Raw genomic sequence first — 23,248 nt, forward strand, 5'->3', positions numbered from 1 at the left:
GGTTTTTATTTTTTAACTTTTTAGATTTAAGACTTGATTGTCAAAATAAATAAATCTAGTAAGTACATATATCTATCTATCTATCTATTTATATATATATATATATATATATATATATATATATATATATATATATATATATATATATATATATATATATATATAAACCTTTGAGTTGGAACATTCCAATCAAATAACTTTATTTTATGTAAATTAAAACAAGTTAACAGAAAATTATAAAGAGTTAATAAGTTGCTTGCTGAATGCGGGGATTTGTAATTTGGTATTAGCGGAATCTTTAGTTTGGTCAAGTTACAAAGTTACTTTCATTGCACTTGACATTTTCATAAATTTATACTCAAGTACTAATACAGGAAATCATTTATTTCCAGTGATGAGTTTTGAGCAGGCAGCGCCCATGGAGTCCACATATCAATCAGATTCCCCAGTGGGAGAAAACAGGAATCCCACCCCTCCACCCAGCCAACCCCACCTAATACCTGAGGTGACTATTGCTGGGGAACCATCTGACTTGATGTCCCAGGAATCAGGATCACCTAGGGACAGTGAGCCAGACAGAGAAAGGGCCATGTCAGGGCTAAGTGCTACCTCAAGTGGTAAGTTACATGTACAAATAGACTGCAGTCTATGCATGATCATGATGTAAGGAAGAGTCTATTTTACATATATGGGGATATTCAGCATATGCTGTACTATAAATGACAACTGCAAATGTTTTATTTCTTTTGTAATGGTCATCAGTATTATGAATAATGATGAAAAAATTAAACTGCCATTAAACAAACAACATTACCTTCACATTACACCACTCCCTTGATAACTTGCACCCAGATAACTCGCAATCCCACTTAAAACGCAGTGTCCTGTGTGGCTTCCAATTTTTTTCCAAAGAAAATATATTTTAAATTACAAAAAGAACTGGTAAATTAAACCTTGATACATCGCTCATTATATCATCAAAAATGGTGATTAATGCACGTAAAGATAGAATCCATATTGTGAAATTTGCAAGTTCTAAATAAAATATCATATATTATGTAAGTTTTTTTACAATAAATAGTTGTCAATACACTGTAAATAAACAGTCTGGTGAAATATTGATCAATGACCACTTCTGGTAAATGCTAACAGGTGGCAACAGAGAATGAAATAAACACCAATTAAATGTCTTGCTATGGGAAAGTCATGTTCTAATCCTTTAATTCCGTTTCAGTGTAAACATTATAATCGCAACACATTCTGTTCTATGAAAACATGAAAAGAGTCAATCGACTGTCTTATCGAAACCCGTGAGTACTTCTGTGAGAACCTAATTACATGCAGGCTTTGTTTTGATCAACAACTTGGGGAAGTGTTTGTTGCATTAAAAAATCAATTAAAAGAGACCTGTGTTGTACGGTCACTTTGAATATGTTTTTTTGTATCAAATCAAGCAAGGGAGGTACAAAGAAAAAATTCAGAGGTATGCAAATCTGAGCATAAGTTCTTGTGGTCACTACCATTATCAAAATTCATTTTATTTGACCAATCGAAAATAGTTTCCCATTTTTATGTACTTAACACCAATCAGTAATGTGTCTTAATCATTTGTAAATGTGACCATGGAGAGTAGAGGAATCAAGCGAAAGGCGTACTCAGTGACTGAAAAAGCTGTGCATCATAGATAGGGTTCATAATGGTGAAGCGAGAGCCAAAGTTTGCAATGAACTAAAAATTGCTGAGTCAACACTTTGAGGTTGGCTTAATGATGAGCAGAAATTTCAGGATTACTTATATGATGTTGATTCAGCTCATTGGAACAAACGAAAATGAGCACGGACTGTACACATGGTGCACACAGCAATGTGAACAAGGTGTTCCCATCTCTGGAACAATTCTCAAGGCCCAAGCAGAGAAAATGGCAAAAATTATGGACAGTGAATCTCATTTTAGGGCAAGCCAAGGATGGCTTTGGAGATTCCAGTGCCAACATGGAATTAAACAAAATTTGTTGTCGGGAGAGATATGCGGGATTTTGCTTGGCAGCAGAGAAATCTAGGAATAACACACAAAAAAATTCACTGATTTTTTCAAAATGTGACGTTATATTTGTCAAGCGTGTCACAAAAGGCAAGTATTATCGTGTTCAAATTTATGCAATTTTAAATTTGTAGACCCATTAAATTCATGTTGGTAATGATTAACCCTTGTGATTTTTTTTTTCATTTTACTTCTACCACAATCAGATCTATCTATCGTTTGTTCGTTCGTTCAATCAACAGTGTTTCTTGAAAAGAGTGTCGATCTTTTGTATTAAACAAACTCGTCTAAGTTGGATCAAACAATAAAACTAGAATGTATCCAATTCAACACACAAATTAGTGACGTTGTACACAATGTGTGAAGTGGTACATGTGTTAAGTGAATGGAAGCAATGTGGAATAATGTTTTTGATGATCTCCTCAATATACTGTAATTTATCCTGAAATTAGTGTTGCTGTATGAGGAAAAAATAAAGTACAGTTGAACCCGGTTATGTCGCCGGCCTAGGGGTTTGCCAAAAAGCGTCGAGATAACCGATGATCGAGATAAACGAAAACCAATATGGCGGCAATATATTAACATGTGCTTGAAATTTCTTTATGTACATGATGTGCGTTAATAAATGAGAATGTACATGCACATGTTTTTGAAGGTTTTTTTATTTTTAATTATGCAAAACTTGTTTATTTGTTGTTTGCTATTTCTTCTTGCGGAGTTTATGTCTCTGTAACCGTAACTTTTATCTGTTCTATTCGCGTCTTCAGAAGTCGGCCAGTTGTAGGTATAGTATGGTAGCATGATTGACTGTCACAGCATACAGTACTCGGCCCAGATGTCAGCATAAGCAGATTATGATGTAACAATGCACTGCTAAGATGGGGTTGTCGATACAAACAAAGCGATTGGTCATGGGGATCGAGATAACCGACGTTAAGTGGCAAATTTGGCCTTCTTTTGTGCTCGAGATATTAGGGTTCGGCGACATAAAAGAATCGACATAACCGATGAGAAAATGCTAAGACAAAGAGAGAATTTGGCGGTTCCACTTCAAAAACGTCGACTTAATAGGGTTGGCGAGTTAACCGAGGTCGAGATAAGTGGGTTCGACTGTACACCGTTATGAAGAGATATTTATTCACAGTTAATCTCAGCATGATTATAAATTGAGTATTTAACACTAAAACCGTTATGAAGAGATATTTATTCACAGTTAATCTCAGCATGATTATAAATTGAGTATTTAACACTAAAACCTGCCACACACACACACACACACACACACCCTTTTGCCATTACGTTGATCCCTTTATTGGTTTTGGCTTTTTTTATAGGTCCCTCGATAACTCGCGCCTCACTTATAGTGCAGTCAATGTTTTTGGACCCCGATGTGCATGAGTTATCGAGGAAGAGGTGTACTATTATATAAATTATGGACTGATAGCCCAAATATGTAATGGGCTAAGTATGTTATGGGCCAATTTGGGTTGTCCAAGTTCGTTATGGGCTGAGAACATTAATGAGCCAACTCCGATATGGGCCAAGTAGTCCCGGAACCTTGGCCAAGTAGACAACTACTGTATTAAGTTAGGTATAACTTTCTTGTCTTTCAGTTTTATGTATTTTCTATCTTTCAGTCTTTTTCTTTTTCTGAGAATTTTTTTTTTTAAAATTGAAGTTAATAATGTGTTTTGTACAAGCTTTTATTTTGAAGTCCCATATATACAATGTACTCATGGGTCAGCTGAAACTGCAAACAACACAGATCCTGATCAGCTGCTGCATAATGCACTGGCACATCAAGGTATTTGTTGTTTGTTATACTGATTATCCCAGACAAACTGCATGGGCACAGATCTGATGTTGCATTTATGTGACATCAGATCTGGGTCTATGCAGCTATTGGTTGAGTCACACTAACAAGAATGTATGTATGGTAGGTAGCATATGTAACATTATAGCAGTCACATGTCCCATATTATTTACTGTTTTTGACCTAATAACCACTTAGTGGGATTCATTATTTTTTTTTGTAATGGTAAATTTTTAAAGCATGCCAATTCTAATAAGTGAAGGAATTCCCATCAGTTATATAGATCTTTATATTTTACTAATATTTTATTCTTTAAAATGATAAAAAAGACAAATTACTAACAACTAAAGCATTGTGCAAGAATTAGGACCTCTGTGTTCATGGTTAATGCAAATATAATGCAATATTGCAATATTTGACATGCCATTCTATTTTACTGCAAGTTGGTACATTTTAATCAATGTAATATTGAGCAAACTAGCAAGTATGGTAGTATTTAGTATCACTGTTGACAGCTTGGTTGTTAATGAATAACAGATCATATTTGATAACACAATTATTTTTTTAATAATTGTTTTTTTATAATGCAGTCGGTGTCAGTTATGGTGTTATGCGTATATTACAGTGTTTTAACAGATGGCAGTGTCATGTTATGACAGAATATTTACAGAGATGAGAATTTAATGAATTGGGTATTTTACTCTCGCTTGGAACCAATTTTGTATTTTCATAATTTGATGGGGAATTGTGTGAACATCACAGACACAGAACAGCTATGGAAGACAGTCTTAATCTTCAAGATGTTAATCATGTCTTTTACAATGCATAAATCTCTTTAGTAACCAAGATTACTTCAAGGTGTATTCGCTTAAATGTCCCTAATAGAGTGAATGTTCTTACATTCGTCAAGTACTGTTTTAGAATGCATAAAATGATTAAGCAACTAAGATTGATTTAGTGTGCATTTAATTATACGGCTCTGTTTGAGTGATCACAATGAAATAATCAGATTCATTTCCAGTAGCATCTCTACATTGATTAGATGCACCAGAATTAAATGTGGACGTCACTTATAGTAAGAGCAACAAACCAAATGTTTGGCACTGAATACACAAATTTAAATTGTTTTGCTTAATTTGAATGTAGCTTAATGCTAATATGCAAGTTTAGTCAGTATTTTGCATAAAATGTTCAATTACACTGCTTGCCCAGAGCTCTTATTTTTTATTCTGTCTGTCTGATACTCCAAGCCCTTTTTACACAGTATAATTTGGAGTATTCAGTCAGAAGTATAGCAAGTTAATATATTGATGTTAGAAAATAACTGGTTGGCTGAAAGTTGGAGATAATGAAAGTAATATTTGAAGGAGATGAAAGTCATAGCTGAAATGAGATGAAAGACAGGTGAAAGGAGATAAAAGTCATTCTTAGCTGAAAGACGGAGATGAAAGTTATAGCTGAAAAGAGATGAAAGTTATAACTGAAAGAAGGAGATTAGAAGTCATAGCTGAAATAAGGAGATGAAAGCCGTAGCTGGAATTTTAACTGCAGTAGAAGTGATAGAAACCCATGATATTGGGGTCAGGATAATTGGTGCTTAAGTTGTATGGTAGAAATAGAATGATGAGAGAATGCATTTGTCGTTTAATTATTTAAAGGATAAATGGTAAATGAAATAAATGGATAATAAGCTTGATAATTACAGATTGCCAGATGGATGAATAGCCTTGACAAGTGTTTGGTCTGATACAGTTACCACCTCAGGAGGCAAGTTGTTTCAGCTTCTACTGGAATATTTCCCCAGCAAGACCCTCTTAACATACATGCAGTAATTTCATACCTGATGAAAATACTTGTATGAAATCCTCTGTTTATGTAAGCAATGATTATTTTTTCAGATGGCCAGGAGGAAGCTGTCATCATTGTTCCTACATTCCAGCCTCAGAACTTTGCTTCAAGTCCAGACCAGCAAGATGGGTTCCATGCCAAGTCACAGAATCACCAGGAAGAAGTCCAGGTCAGAGAGAAAATACTGCATCATCAGCATTTAAATTGTCTGGTGACTAGTTCATCCATCCATCTTGTACTGCATCACGTGTTACTGGAAAAGCCTTTTTTGGGGCTTCTTTAGCTTTAAATCTTGTATGCTTTTCTTTTTTTCACAGTCTGTCATCTGTAAGTGCCTGTTTGACACAGCTGTATCAACCATTTCAACAGTTTTGAAATTCAGCTCTTTACCAAACATATTTCAGATGTGTTCAGTTGACCGAGAAACTAACATTAGACTGTTTTCAGATGTGTTCATTTGACCTAGCAATTGAGATTAGATGGGTTTCAGATGTGTTCAGTAGACACAGAGACTGACATTAGACTGGTTTTAGATATCTTCGGAGGAAGCAGAAACTGACAGACTAGTTGTGGAAGTGTTCAATAGACCTAGAAACTGACATTAGACTGGTTTCTGAAGTGTTCACTAGACAAAGAAGCTGACGCTAGACTGGATTCACTAGTTGCAGGATTTGTGTATTGTGTTGAATATGTCATGTGCTTCTTTGAAACTTTTGACACACATATTAGATCTAGTGCAATGATGAAGTTTGATTGGATGTCATGGTTTATTGATTTACCTAATGAAAGTCAAATTTCAATAAAAATTTGAGATAATATTTGTACTGATTGATAAGACAGTGCTAAAATACAACAAAAAAATCACTAGTTGAAAGAGACCTGTGTTTGAAGATAGCTGGACATAACTTATCTGGTTGTGATGGCAATTGCTTGCGATTTCGTATGAAAGTCATTTACAGTACTTTTATACAGGGAACCAGTGTATTTGCAGGGTAGATCTTGTTCTGTAAAAATTAGTGTTTTCTTACCTCTCTTCTGCCTTGGATGCAGGAGGCCATGGGTTCGAAACCTGGCTATGTCATTATATAAAAATGTTACTAGCAGCTGCTATGCTTGGCACTCAGCATTTAGAGGTTAGTGTTAGAACTGGTCAGCCTGGTGTCAGGATGGTGTGACTGGGTGGGACATCATGCTACATGTCTGCAGCATAATGCTCCAATGCTAGACATCACTATAAACTGCCTAACTAGACATCATAGTGATATGACGGAAATATTGTTAAAGCTACATTAAAATTCCAAATCACAAACACATCTTATCTCTCTTACCATAAACAGTTATGCATATATGTTTCCATATTTGGCATTTGATAAATTTGCTATGTGTATGTTGATTGTTGTATAAGTTACAATCTGAAAACTCCAACTAAAATGGAATGATTAAGCTTACTCACAGCTGACACTAGAAAGCCTTTTGATAAAAATAGGTAGTGATAGTCCTAAAAATAGGTAGTGATAGTACTAAAATAGGTAGTGATAGTCCTAAAAATAGGTAGGGTCGTACTAAAAATAGGTAGTGATATTACTAAAATGTTAAGCTCAGACAGAACACAAGTGCACTCATGATAGTCATAGGATGATTCACAGTCTTACAAAGGAATATTTGTACTTAATACATTCATGATAGTCATAGGATGATTCACAGTCTTACAAAGGAATTTTTGTACTTAATACATTCATGATAGTCATAGGATGATTCACAGTCTTACAAAGGAATATTTGTACTTAATACATTCATGATAGTCATAGGATGATTCACAGTCTTACAAAGGAATATTTGTACTTAATACATTCATGATAGTCATAGGATGATTCACAGTCTTACAAAGGAATTTTTGTACTTAATACATTCACATATGCTTGTACAAAACTGTGTGTGTTTGTGTGTGATTTAGATTTTTAACATAGCTTTAACAATTTTTCAGTCATATTGCTATAATGTCTGCAATGACTGTCAGTTTATTGTGATGTTGAACACTGGGGCTTCATACTGCAGACATGTAGCATGATGTCCTACCCATTCACATTATCCTGACACCAGGCCAACCAGTCCTAATGCTAACCTCTTAATGCTGAGTGCTTTGCAAGGTTACCGTATCTATTAATACCATTTTTTTAAAAAGTCTTTGGTATGACTCAGCCAAGGTTCGTACCTGTGCCCTCCCACATCCAAGGCAGACACTCTAACCACTAGGACACCAGAGCAGTCAATAACCTTAACTTAAGCATGGCATGCAGTTTTTTTATTTTACGTTAATTTTTTTAATCTGAAATTTTTCAAAAAAGTTCAATTTGTCCTGAATATGTTTCACAACATTCCATTTGACCACTGCATTGGCAAATATGACACATGTCAAACATATGATCAAAGGATGATAAATATAATTTGTATTTGTAATAATCATCATTATTTATGACACAAAAAATCATTTTGTAATAAAAAGACAATTTTTCAAACTGGATTTTCATGTATAATTAAAACACTGTTAAATGCCTTTAAAATCAGAACAGGATTGTTTAGGAATTTCTGTACATTCCTTTCTAGATGAAACTACCAACATGCCAGTACAGTGAAACGTATGAAGTTTTTGTCCTATGTCCCACAAATTATGACCCCTGGGTGCCCACTAGGCATGATTTTTGTCAGGAAAAAACATAAAAATATATGGCTACTACATTTCTTTAGTGCATTTTCATCCATGTCTGTTTTGGCACATGCAATGACCAAAGTTTGCCAAGGCAACAAAAGCTAACCTGGCAACTAGCATCCATATTTAAAAAGGTGACATTGTACAATTTGGATTAAGTGAATTACTTATGTAATCCTTTGGTATCGTCACTAAATGTACACACACGTACACACAAAATGATCATGTTTTAACTGCTCTGGTGGCCTAAGTGGTTAGATTGTCTGCCTCAGATGTGGGAGGTCGTGGGTTCAAACCCTGGCCAAGTCGCACCAAAGACTTATAAAAATGGTATTGACAGCAGCCTTCCTTGGCACTCAGCTTTAAGACATTAGTGTTAAGACTGGTCGGCCTTGTGTCAGGATAATGTGGCTGGGTGGGACATCATGCTAAATGTCTGTGGCATGATGCCCCATTTCTAGACATCGCTATAACTTGCCACATTGCAGACATCATAGTGATATGACAGAAAAATTGTTAAAGCTACATTAAAATTCTAAATCAAACATAAAAACACACTGATCACGTTTTATATTTTTTTATATCTAGAAAAATTCACTTCAAGAAAACTTTGCACTGATAATAAACCAGCCAATAAATTTTACTAAAGATGACTTAATCATTTTTAGTTAAGTCAATGAAGTATAATAATTTCTTTAAAACTCATCTTAGATTTACCCCACTCCAAACAAATTGGGTTGTTCCAGTTGTGTTCTTTACCTTTACAAGTTAGTCTAATGGTCAGTCCCACAGAATACAGAAGGGATTATCAAACCAATTCACTCCAGCTATTATCAGTCAGTTAAATAACCTCGGGGATGGTGGTTATTAATATCTGACCACATTTAACTTTTAACAGTTAACTGTATAAACTCCTGTTTACTGTTAAACTAGCTACATGTTATAATCATATATTGTGTTGTCGGGAAAGCTGTCTCTAAAAGATTTTTGGGAATCAATCCTATTACAAATATGACCATGTCAGGAGGTTTCTGAGTCAGAATTATTGTTTTTCATGTAACATTTTGTCATGATCTGGCAGGTATACATCCCACAGGTTGAGACCATGCCACCTGACCTTTGCAACTCAATACACAAGTTTAGTTTGATGGGAAAATTATACTCACAGGTGATATGCTTGGTTCCCAATGGCTGGATGATGTTAGTATTTTTGTCTCCACTGTACCACAACAGTTTTGAGTTGTAAGACATCAAACATTCACTCACAGAGAACACTTTTAGTTGTTAGTTTCTTTAATTGATGTTCTCTCCTCGTATATACAAATGCAAGATGCTATTATAAGGCAGAATACAGTAATTGACATTTGCTTTTCTGAAACAAAATGGCTGTAATTGTAAATCTGACTTATTTCCAGATACGACCCAAGCAGGCTGGCAAGTCAGAAAGGCCATTTTCAGAACCTATTGGACCAGGTGCAGACGAACAAGAGCATGGTGATGAATTTAAGAAGGAGAAACGGCGCAGTGTGTTTGGTTTCCTCAAGAAAAAGAAGGACAAAGACTCAAAGGAGCATGAAGAACATGACAAACACAAGGAACATGATAAACATAAAGAACATGATAAACACAAGGAACATGATAAACACAAGGAACATGATAAACACAAGGAACATGATAAGCAGAAGGAAAAGGAAAATAAAAAGCACAAGAAAGAGAAGTAAAAGGTTGAATTTTTATAATTTGTGCCTATCACAGGATGTAATACCGGTACATTGTCAGATGTTCTACAGAACAGAACAGTATGAACATTAGCCAATTTTATTTTGTTTTCAGAAAGTTAATTATTCTCTGTGTTTGAGACTCAAACAAGAATTTTAATGCAGTTTTTTTATATTAGTTGACTTATTCAATACTCGTCTACAGGTATGTGTAGACTGATTTTATTGATGAAAGAGAGAATAAATAATTCTGGTTAGTTTGTTTGGCACATGTGCTACCATCCATTTATCTCATCATGTTAATAGTGTACCAGTCCATCATGTTAATAGTGTACCAGTCCATCATGTTAATAGTGTACCAGTCCGTCATGTTAATAGTGTGCCAGTCCATCATGTTAATAGTGTACCAGTCATACATACAGTACATCTTGGAAAACTACAGGTGTTTTGGTGCCCAAAGGTTAGTTTCAGTTTTTTGGTTTCAAGTCATGGTCACATTGAAGGAAAGGTTTTATGGTAGAACTGATGAAGAGATTTGAGTAATAATGGGTATTTAATGTTTGAGTTATTGAAGTTCCTTATAAAGATTTTATCGTGAGCTTTTTGGAGATACTCTTTCTTAAACAATGTTGTACAACCATCATGCAATGGACCAGTACTTTCCATTGAAAGTAGGCCGTGTATTTTCATTATCTACTGTTAATATGGCATATACAGACTGCTTATTATATCTCATGAAATTATTATTGTACATGATTTTGTTATAATTTGTTCTTACACCCTGCTTATTTCAACTAAGCATATAGTTTATGGAGGCCTAACATTCAAAGAAGCATAATGCCTTTTTGCTCACCCATCCATAAGGCCATGTGGTCTTACGGTATGGCTTTGTCTTCATTATGCATCATCCATCAACATTTATATTTTTCAACTTGATCTAAAATAAACCACAGGACTGTTTGGATAAAACTTGAAAGAACTATTTCTAAAGACATGCTCTTAGAAATTTTGTTCAGGGTGACTTCCTTAGTAGTAGTGTGGCTTCTATAGCAATCAAACTGGAGAACCTATTTTTAAATACTCCTCTAAAATGGCCGAGCCACTTTTGATCAAACTTGGTAGGTTTGTCAGAATTGTGCCAGTTTTGATCAAACTTGTAGGATTGTCAGAACTGTGCAGGTTTTGCTCAGTCTTGGTAGGAATGTCAGAACTGTGTCTGGGGTAGATCCCCAAGCAACAGCATGGCTTCGAAATTGGAATACATTATTTCAACATCAACATCCCTGCTTAAAAAGTTGTTAGCATTGTTTCTTAAGACATATTGCTCTGTATAAATTATTTTTATGGTATGGTTCCCCTGGCAGTGAAGTGGCTTCCTAAGTAGTCAAATGGAAAATCTGTTTTCAGTTTCTCTAGAATGGCTGAGAAAAGATGGGTGGAAAACTTATTAATGATCAATGTAGCCAGTCAGATTTGGCTATTGTTAGTGGAAAACCTATTAATGATCATTGTAGCCAGTCAGATTTGGCTATTGTTAGTGGAAAATCTACAAATGATAAAAATGGCCAATCAGATATGGCTATTGTTACAAATATATAATAACTTCCCCTTCAAGTCTGCAATATTATGTACTCAGTTGACTCAGATGTACATGTTCATTTCATTTGGCTGTACATGGCCAGATAACTCAACTGTACATTTCCAGTTGACTCAGATGTACATGTTCATTTGATTTGGCTGTAGGTGGCACTATGAAAACTGGCTCCAATGGTTAATGTTTATTGCCGTCATCAGAATGTGATTGTATATGAATCAGACCAAGGCATCAAAAGGCACATCCATAAGAATGTAGTAGAGGTAGCTAAAAGCATGTGTGCAAGGTAAATGGTTAAGGTACATGTTTGTAATTGCACACTGACATAAGACAAGAACCATTTAAGTTGTAGGGGTTATGAAGTTTTCTGTAAAAGTTGAATAAATGCTACTCTTTGCTTTTCTTGTGCATTAATACAAAGTCATGGTTACCAGCTTACATATTAATTTACATAGGGATTATTTTATGTTTGCTTTCCATTATCATTTTGAAATTGACTCTTATGTGCTTGTTGGGAATCCCTCCTTCCCAATAAAATCAAATGGTCTATTCCCAAATCTAGTTCAGGCAGGGAACTTTAGGGCATGGTTATTTCCCAGTTAGAGGCTACATTATCCTGTTTACAGAAGCCCCAAGGCAGTTTCACAATATTTGTATAAAATTAGGTCACTGTGTACCAATGTCGGTTAAAATAATTATGTATCCATTCTGAATATTAGTGTCTTATGCAGAAACTCACAATATCCAATCGGGGAAATTTATGTCAGCCAAAATGTCGGATATATCCAGCATATATGAACATATTTTGAAGGCCTGGATCACATCTACATATTTAAACCCCAAGGAAAAATGTCTTTTGGGCATTTAAAAACATTAGTTACACAGGAAAGTTTTTGCACTGTCCAGTTTTACTGATGTTTTTAAATGTCTAAAACTTTAATACCTAATGCAAAAAGAAAGCCATTTGTTGAGAGACTATTTTTTATATTGCAGACTTGAAAGGTATTTTCTATTTTTCATGTTATGATGATTTTCAGCTGTTGCCGTTCTGTGGCACTGATATAAACAGATGTTAGTAATGTTTCTGTATTAGGTCTGCGATAGGCATCTCATTGAATGTAAACATGTGCTGGCTTTAATCTGACGAGGTCAGTTGGTGCAAAGCCATTGGTATGATGAAGAGGATGTCCTACAGAAACGCTAAAAGGCAAAAGAAAATAGATGTATGTTGACAGTTTGTAATAGAACAAAATTGTCCATCAAAATTCAACTCTCAGCACTGAAAACATTTTAATAGTGAAAATGTATGGTTTGAAATAAATATATACAGTATGTATCAAAGCTATATGAGTGTTATATATTACTAATTATTTTAACAATGTTATAAAGATTTCTCAAATGTATTTTCTACTTGTGTGATGGAAGCAACACAGTCTAGTGTATACATAAATATGACAAGTGCTAGGTTTATGCTTTATGTTTAAAAAATTTAAAGTTTTATGTAACTTGCTACCTGGATGCTTGTTATAGATATAAAACAATACATTCTAAGGTACCTTGTGATAGATATAAAACAATAAATTCTAAGGTATCTTGTTATAGATATAAAACAATACATTCTAAGGTATCTTGTTATGGTTTCATTTTACAGAAGATTATTTTTTTAAACTATTATCCAGTGCAGTGGTGTGATTCATAATAATGTATACCTTTCCATGACAGAAAAACATTTCATCATTTAATATAGTGGATGAGGGTTGAATTATCAGATTACATGAGATTAATAAATGTAGGATAAAAGCCAAGGACAACCAAATGAACAACAGAGCAACTGTTACACAGTAGTGTCATACAAGTGAAATATTATTTAAACAAAATGTCCAAATATGCAGGATAAAAGCCAAGTACAACCTAATGAACAAAAAGAAACCGTCACACAGCAGTGTAATAGAAATGAAGCATTTATTTAAATATTCTTTAAAATTTCACAAAATGAAGGATAAAAGCCAAGTACAACCCATTGAACAAAAGCATCTGTCACAAAGTTTGTTTAAACAGATTCTACAAAATGTAAAACTCTTCTCATACCATTTAGTTATATCATAAGAACATGTTACTCCAATTGCTTAAGTTATTATATATACCAGTGTGTGTATATATATATATATATCCAGCCTGCAGCATTTTATTTAGTTTTATTCTTTTTTACCAATGAGCATCACAATGTGTTTCAATATTTTATTTTTTTCTTTTCATTTTAATTGTCATTTGTTTAATTTTTGGTTTCTTCTGTATCAATTTGACGCTGATACTTTTTCTTTAAATATCTAAGTGTATAGCTATTTTACACTAATCTCATGCTATTTCCATGTACTGCAGTGATATTCTTGTATTTATCTATATTGTTTTCCTTCTAAGTCCCTCCTAAACTTGTACAGTCATGTCTGTTTTCCTCACTTTTTAGATAACAGAGTATGATGTTTCAGATAGATTAAGTTAGGAAAATAATGTTGATAATCTTTATAGGACAGAAGGAAGTATTGATAATTCGTGCTTCAGGTTTTATGCAACAAGTTTCTGGTGAGGCGGTTTTTTATCAAGAGAAATTTATGTTTGGGAATTATTTGCAAGATGTACCCAGTGCTGCCAATGCTGCTGAATGTAAAATTACCTTATACACTTTCATGCAAGTCAAGTCCAACTGCAAACTGTACATAGATCTGCCATTTCATAATGTGCTGGCCGATCTGGGTCTATGCATTTTATTGAGAGTAATCAGTAGAATAAAGAACAGAGACCCTGATCTACAGGCACATTATGCAATGGCAGATTATGGTCTGTGTTGTTCGTATTTGGACTGGGCATAACCAAAAATTCATACAGTAATAAAAAAAATTGCATCTTTCAATCACTTTTTGTTGAACGTCTTTGTGCTTTTAAAGAATTAATTTTTTTTTGCTCTCTTAAATTAATTTAACATGTTAAAATTTCAGAGTTTATTGAAGTTGTGAATGTGAACATGTTTATGAAAATTTAGTCATATATTTCAAACCATGACAAACCAACTATTCAAGTTATACATTCCTAACAAAATGTATTTTTATATAATCGGCATTAATTACTTATTTATTCTAATATTATTTGATGATTTATGAACAAATGAGCTTGGTTACATTTTAAAACAGTAAACATTCCATTGAAAAGTGTAGACTTGCTATTCTGTGATGAATTTAAATCTGGACTTTCAAGAAAAATATGTACATGAACAGAAGAACCTGCCTTGAATAACCACTTCTGCCCAAAAATTATTGTCTCTCAAAACATTTGGTCTCTGATGACAGGTCATGACACTGTATAATCAATAAGTCTATGCATGGAAAGTCTGGTCTCAAGACAGGTGGTCTCTCATAGCAGTGGTCTTTCAAGACAGGTTTTACTGTAATTATCATACTTTTCCGGTCTTGCATCAATACACTATGTTTCCTCAATGGAGTAATTGCTTCCATTCAAACTCTTGGACGTTTTCCATGTTATGTTTTAGTTGAGGTATTAACATTGATTGACATTATTGGATAAGTGGTGTTGAAAGATTATTGGTTAGCTTCTATGCATGACCTACTTAGCTGTATTTGTGACAGAAAATGTACATAATAGTAGATGCAAGAATATTAAATATACACGTATAGAAGATAAATAAAACGGCAAACACAATAAACCCTGATCTACCCTCATACACATATGTGAGTGAAGATTATGGTCTTCATTAGGCTAGCCCAGATCTGCCATCACCTAATGCACCAGATGATCTGGGTCTATGCAACTTTGTTATGAGTAATCAGTCGAACAAACAACATAGACAAAATTTGCTATTGTATTACGTGATGGTAGATCAGGGTCTGTACTGTTTGCAATCAGACCTAACTAATAAGTGAGCATATATGGCATGTCAGGATAGATTTTGCATTTATCAGCACGAATGGAAAGTAGTGAAAACTGCACCCCCATGTGAATTGTTGAAATTAAGCTGATGCATTTTTGATCTCACTCCATAGGTAAATATTTACATGATTTATATTTGATGATGTTGTAATGTGCAAGACAAAAAAAAGAACAGTACATTGATCTTATAATATTCTTCTTGAATGTTGTAAATGTTACTTTCATTTACCTTAAAGATGCAAATGACATGCATTGTTTTCTTTAATAATCTAAGTTATCATAGTCAATACATAGTGCAGTCTATCACCCCATAATGTAAGGCATCTCATATTGTTTCACATTTTTGTTATGCCCTAGGCCTTGGTTTTGGCTTTTCATTGCATAGTAATGAAAGCTGAAGCAAGCTGGCTAGGTGTACACTATTTGCTTGAGATTGTTAACCCTGATCTTGTATTTTGTGTAATGGTAGATCTGGGTCTATCCTGTTTGTAGTTGGACAAGTGTTATACTTGAGCAGATATGGTAAATATAGATTTTGAAAGCATTGCTGTAAATCAAAAGTCCATGAAATAAATTTGAGCCTGCAACAATGCTTCAAAGCAGATAAAAGCTAATAGTAAAGAATTTTGCTTTAAACTTTCATAGAAATAAAATTGAATACACCTCCATTCCGTTAAATATAACCCTTTCTAGAGTGAGTGTTATTAATAAGTATATGATGTGATGGCAGATCAGGATCTGTGTTACTTGCAGTTGGACTAGGTTTCTAACCACATATATATGGTAGTATTTAACAGAGTCAGGAAATATCTTAGTCATTCAGAAAGAACAAATCATTTTCTGTCTCTTGTATAGCTTCAGAATTTGAACATATTTTCCCTTTTTTTGTTGAGGCCATCGTGATCAATGCTTGAGATTGACCTCCATGTGTGTGTCCATCCATATATGTCTGGCAGATCTAGGTCTACGCAGTTTGTCACGAGTAATTAGTAGAACAAATAACATGTACCATGCATAATACATAGACAGATAAATGTCAGGTGTTTGCAGGTAGGTCTGTCTTACAAGCAATGGTAGCATGGGGATAGGTACCACATGCAAACAATTAGCCTTTTCTTTCAATGCATGCAGTTTTTAGATCTGTCCATATTAGCACATTTTGGTGTAAACTTTATACATTTCTTAGCACAGGACTCTCCCTCATTATAAGGTGCATATGGTCACGACTCCCATTTCATTATTCAATAGTACATGTAATATTATGTATATAATACCTCAATATAAGGTAACCTCACCTGTGAACGCAGTCCAATTTCATGGCTTAATGGATAACATTACAACGAGTATTATATTGCATTTTTCTACTTTTGTAATGGATCATAATTTCAAATTTAGTTTTAGCATATTGTCAAAATACCATGATGGATGCTTGATACAACGACTGCTTTTAGTGCCAGTGTACATGTCTGTGTGTCCATTCATTCTAGGTCACTGGTTCCCAGATTTTTCAAGTATGAGGACCCCAACTCAAAATTGAATAGTTGTACTTTAAGAGACCACTGAAATGACCACACGGTCTGCCAGGGTCCACAGCCCACAGGTTGGGAACCACTACCCTAGATCATCCTTAGTGTTAAAGTTTTTTTTTTTTACTTGTATGTATGTTGTTTGTAGTTACGTAAATTATGAGGTCAGTAAAATGGAGGTAATGTTGTCAAATTTACTGTGTAAAACTGTTCTACTTTCACTTTTGTTTTAGAGATCTTGTAATTAATTGCCAGATAAGCACGTTATAGTATAGCTGTAGTTATTCAGACCCAGTACCTAGCTTAAAGCAAACTTTGTAAGCCATTAGCATGCTTTATGGCATTATATTGACGAAAATTACAATGCTTTTATATAGATTTAATGAAATACTAGATTTGCTTTCAGGTAATTTAATTAACAAGAAGAACATTGTTTTTTCCTAGCATATATATGTTTTATAAACAGAATTCAGGTCTCTTTGTTGTTACATTTACTGAGCATAACATTTTAAGTCAGACAAAAAAGTTAAAAGTTTAATCTGCGATTAATTTACTTAGAATAAATATGGAGGCCATGGGTGGCCAAGTGGTCTAAGGTGCTGGCCTACACAGATGACTCACACATCTCACCTCTATCCTCATGAGTTTGAGTCAATTACATGGGCATATGAGAAAGCTTGCCAGTAACTTCCCGTAAGTACGTGGTTTTTCCTGAGATCTTCCCAGGTTCTTTCTCCACGAAATATACTAGCTACCACATACATGTTTAGTCTATCATACACTGAAACGGGGCAGTAAAGTTCTCAAAACCAAACCAGACCAATCTAAATGAATACAGAATAATGGTTTTTATTTTTATTTTTGGAATTAGCTTATTTATTGTAATTTTTCATGTTCCACAAGATTACCAATATCAGCGTATTCCCAAAATGAGTCTCATAATGGATTCTTCAGTCGGAGTTACAGTTTGGTGCTCCAGTGCCCTGTAACTTGAGGGCCAATTCATAGCTGCCAGATAATCATATGTGAGTACTTTTATCATTAAGTTCAGCACAGAGATTGTTCGTTTGCAATTCATCGAGAACTGAGTGTGCATATCATTGTATATATTTTGATTTTATGCGGAATTACAATGACCTTTGAATGTAATGTAGGTTTGACTACTTTGACTATACCGTGTTGTTTTGCTAGAAATTGGGTGCGTTGTCATGTTTATAGGACTATTTCAAATATATTTTGTGTAGATAATCACAGATATTACATTCATATTTTATAGGAATTTGCTATTTTGTCATCAATGTTTCCAGTAAGATATCGTACACAGTAAATAAAGCTGGTTAAAAAAATGGTCTCAATTTGTTTTTGTGTTCCATTTACTCCTTCGTCACATACAGTAGTTATTGTTGTGTGTAACATAATTGCATCATGTGTAACTTAATTGCTTCATGTGTAACAATTTCTTACTGCATATTTATTCATGATTGATTTATAACACCATGCACTATTTATTTATAACATTGGTTTGGGTTTATTAGGTGGCACACCACATATGAGAAAAGGATATTACAGTGTTACACATGTATATTTGTCCTTCTGCTCACACTAGGCACTCAGCATTAAAAGGTTAATATTAGGATTGGTTAGCCTGGTATCAGGATAATGTGACTCTGTGGGACATGGTGCTACAGGTCTGTGGCATGATGACCCAGTGCTAATGTAAACTGCCACACTGCAGACATCATAGTGATATGGCTGAAAAATGTTTAAGGCAACAATAAAAAATCCAAATCACACATACACCTTCTGCCCACCTTCCTGTCCCGCCATCACAATTTGGTTGTTCTGCTTTAAGGTCAGTTTTTCGTGAGCATTTGTGTTCTTGGTAATTGCAAAATGTTTTTATGAAAAGTAGATCAGTGTGACCTATATTTAATGCTCTAGGGACTTTATGTCTATACCATATATTCTCTAATTAAAACCCTAAATGGGCATTACACTTGTCTGGGGCGGGGGAGGTATTTATTGGAGCACAATAATGAAAGCTAAAGTTGTTCTTTTAATGTACTCTTGATTAGGGTTCTGCAGTAATAACCTTTTCCATCTGTTTGCCCACCAGGCCATCCATTCACAATTCTTGCAATCAGCATAGCTCACCAGTGTTGGTATCATCCAAGGTCGTTTGGTACCTTATTTGTTTATAATGTTATTCTGTCCAACTCCAAAGATGACAGAGTTAATACATTTGATATGGCTGCCATTGTGGTGGAGCATTTCATGGTATCACCCTGTTTGTCCATTAACCTTTTCCTTCCAGCTTGATAACTTAAATTCTATAGAATGAATCTCAACCAAACATTATGGATAGCTTGCACTTGAGGTATTGAAATAACCCTATTAAGTTTGGGTTAAAACGGTCAAAGGTCAAGGTCACTGTGACAGAAGAAGATAGTTTGTGAACAATAACTCAAGTTTTCCACCATATACAGTTACCAAATTTATCGGGTGGCTTTGCACTTGGGATAAAGAAGGATCATGCAAATTTTGGGCTCGAAAAGGTCACTGTGACTGAAAAAAGTGGCTTGTGCAGAATAACTTGAGTTCTCTAACATCGACAGTTATTAGTCTTTGTGGATGGCTTGCATTTGCAGCAAGGAAACCCCGTTTGATTTTGGGATGAAGGTCATTGATGGAAAGAAGGAAAAGGATTTGCTTAATTGCTTAGGTCAAGGTCACATATTGACCCAAGTTTGTTGAAGGTTTGCTAGTAAGAGGTCTACTGATTTTGAGGTCAAAAGGGACAAAGTCATTGTATCTGAATCAGAGATGAGTTTTACAGAATAACTTTTATTCAATAGTAATTTCATTGACCAAACTTTGTAGAAGATTTACGTTTATTTATTAAAGCAAGATAGAGATTCTGTGGTCCAGACGTTATAGGTCACAATCGTGGCCAATAAGAAAATAATGGTTTCTTCACTGCAACATCAATTCATGACTGCATAACTTGACCAAAGATCCAGGTCATTGAGACCCATTAGTGAATAATCTTCAGCCAACAATGACCTGCTTGTTCCTGCATAGAAGACTATTTAACTTGGGCAGTTAATATGATTGGTTCACTACTGTATTTATTGAAGCAATGTTTTGTAATCAGCACACTTAAAAATCTGTCATGAACACATTCAAATAGCTGTAGATGTTTCTTTGATAGTCGTGTGGGATTTTTTTCTTCTTCTGTTTTATTCTAGACAAGTTTTTTCATGACTTCCTTAGCTATGTTTTGAAGTTGTTTCTGACCAGTGTATCTCTGGAAACATTTAATTCAACATACTTGGATGTGTTTTGGTGTGAACACTATCAAAGATGTAAATTTTCTTCATTAAGTTTTTGTCATTTGTACTATCTTGGGTCTTATCAATCAATACTCCTTTGTAATTTTGCTTCAACATAGGGCTATTTATGGATGTCACATTTTTCTGACTTGAAAGAATCTTAGTGCATTGTAATTAACCTTTTCCATTAGATTATACATGGGGTGTGATTAAATTTTTTTACGCAGCTTTAACAATTTTTCAGTCACATCGTTACGATGTCTGCATTGTAGCAGTTTACAGTGATATCTAGCACTTAAGTCATCATTTCTCAGACATGTAGCATGATGTCCCACCCTGTCATATTATCCAGATACCAGTCCTAACACTAACTGCTTAATGCCGCGCGCCTATCGAGGCAGCTGTAAGTACCATTTTTATGAAGTCTTTGGTATGACCTGGCCGGGCTTCGAACCTGCGACTTCCCGCATCCGAGGGGGACACTCTTACCACCAGGCCACCCACCGAAGCGATTCCATAGAATATATATATATATATATATATATATATATATATATATATATATATATATATATATATATATATATATATATATATATCCTCCAACTGTCCATCCATCTAGTGACATTGGTTCTATTCTACTCTACTTAGCTTAAAGTTTCTGCTCTCTCCTAATTATCAGATTCATTGAAGCAATACTGAAATAATACCTGTTGTGAAATTAAATACGTTTGATCAAGAGAATTAACTGTAACTTGCCACTCAAGAAAGTTGACATATTGTGTAAAATGCTCTTTACAATTTCTTTTGCAGTAGGTTATTTTAGGAAAGAAAGTTTTGATTCAGAGACAGCAAAACTAACCTTGTCATAAAAAAAAGTTATATATTTGGTTGCTTGGAAATTTTAAAATGAAATATTTTTGTTCATAATTTTTCAATCCAAGAGTCTGAGCAGACATATAACATTTGCTTTCATGATAAAGGTTGTTTTGCATTTAGTATTCAATGGAATTATTTATCTACCATTACTTTATGTGAGTTTGCCCACCCCATGCACCTCATATATATATATATATATATATATATATATATATATATATATATATATATATATATATATATGAATTCGTACAATAATCTTCTTTATATCAGACTGTCGAATTGTTCGAATTTTGTCTTGTTTGTAGATGAATTGGGCATTCTAAGAATTTATGTATAACCTTTATATAAGGTGAGTTGTTTGAATTTGTCGTCTTGTTTGTATAGAAATTGGATATTCCAAGAATTCGTGTATAAACGCTATTTATATGAGTTACGGGAATCTGTTTGAATTCACCGATCTTAAATGATTTCACGCATGATAAATACTTGACTCTGTGTATTCGCTGAAATAGCGTAATTACGATCTGTAATGAATTTCATTCATTCATTTGTGTAATTGAGACGAGAGTGGACCCGTTGTATCCATTAGGAAGTATATTAATTTTATGAAACTAGGATTGTTTTGGTCTGCCACGCATGGCCTGATTAAATAGCCTTTGGTATCTGTTTCAATATCGATAGTAAGATCTGATAACGAGAAGAGGAGGAATGATTTATTCCCAGTAGGACAGCCGACGGAACATTTAGGTCGCTTTTTGTTTATTTTAAAAAGAGAAAAAAGCTCGTACGACGTATCCACATGTGTAGTTACGCACTGACGCAATCGATTAGCTGTGTATCTACATGCTTACATAACCACCTACCCACACAAAGAAAGAGGACCGAAGGGAGGCGAAGCAGTAGGAAGGTTAGATAGAAGAAAGAAAAAGGAAGGAAAGAAAGGGCTAAAAGACAGAGAACAACTACAGTGAAATAGGAGGGAACCAGAGCTAAGCAGGTTATGCAATTGTACAAGGCAACGACTTCGATTGTTCACTCGATCGTATCATGACTAATTCTATCAGTAAAACAGATCGGTTATTTTTATAAATATATTTGTGTTTTGAAATTCGGTGAAAGATTTATTCCAATGAAGTGTATCTTCCTAATGTATTGTATTATCTCTACTGTTTATGTAATTGATTAAATTTTTATTCTTTTCGTACGGGGGCTCGTGTCATTCTGTTCTATTTATCTGCTCAGATCTCTATTTATTCCACCTATAAATTTACTTGATCTGGGCAGTAACACCGAGGGCGATCATCTCCTAGATAACGAGAACCGAATAAAGTGGACACTTTGAAAGAAGATATAATCCGCCAATCAACCCACACCCCTTGCAAGTGAGGGGTGTACCTTTACAAAGTGTATTTCTCATCATTTGCGCACATATAGGTAATATAAACTAAATATTGCGTCTCCAATGTCGATCTTATCATTCTAGATAGAACGTTGACATTAGAGAGAAGTAGTATTCTACAACGTTGACATTAGAGAGAAGTAGTATTCTACAACGTTGACATTAGAGAGAAGTAGTATTCTACAACGTTGACATTAGAGAGAAGTAGTATTCTACAACGTTGACATTAGAGAGAAGTAGTATTCTAGACATGCTTCTAAATCCATTCAACAAGATGGTGCCTTCGGGTTTCTACTTGTCTAGCCATCATGTTCTGGAAAATACTATTCGGGTATTAGTCATAACTTTAACATATTGACCGGAGCCTCGTTTCCCGTAAGTGAAAATATATGGTATACTCATACCTTTTCCAAACATCGGTCTTAAATGTCTAATTTCAGTAATTTCAAA

At 34.4% G+C, this 23,248-nt stretch overlaps 1 protein-coding gene across 4 annotated transcripts in view; it reads left to right on the forward strand.

The window, feature by feature from the left end:
• The window catches only part of LOC149804849 (spectrin beta chain, non-erythrocytic 5-like), a 338,094-nt gene extending 319,559 nt beyond the window's left edge, over nt 1–18,535 (forward strand). For 3 of the 4 annotated variants that reach the window (XM_089945259.1, XM_089945279.1, XM_089945268.1), the window contains 3 exons: nt 393–617; nt 5,752–5,870; nt 9,824–18,535. In XM_089945259.1, the coding sequence (XP_089801385.1) occupies nt 393–617; nt 5,752–5,870; nt 9,824–10,129 (650 nt within the window). In that variant the 3' untranslated portion in view covers nt 10,130–18,535. The remainder of the gene's footprint in view (nt 1–392; nt 618–5,751; nt 5,871–9,823) is intronic. The other variant, XR_016416849.1, reaches the window with a different exon arrangement.
• The last annotated feature ends 4,713 nt before the right edge of the window (nt 18,536–23,248 follow it).

The sequence above is a fragment of the Sinohyriopsis cumingii genome, chromosome 2 (genome assembly GCF_028554795.1).
Source record: "Sinohyriopsis cumingii isolate HCF-2022 chromosome 2, ASM2855479v2, whole genome shotgun sequence".
In the NCBI taxonomy this organism is placed as follows: Eukaryota; Metazoa; Mollusca; class Bivalvia; order Unionida; family Unionidae; genus Sinohyriopsis; species Sinohyriopsis cumingii.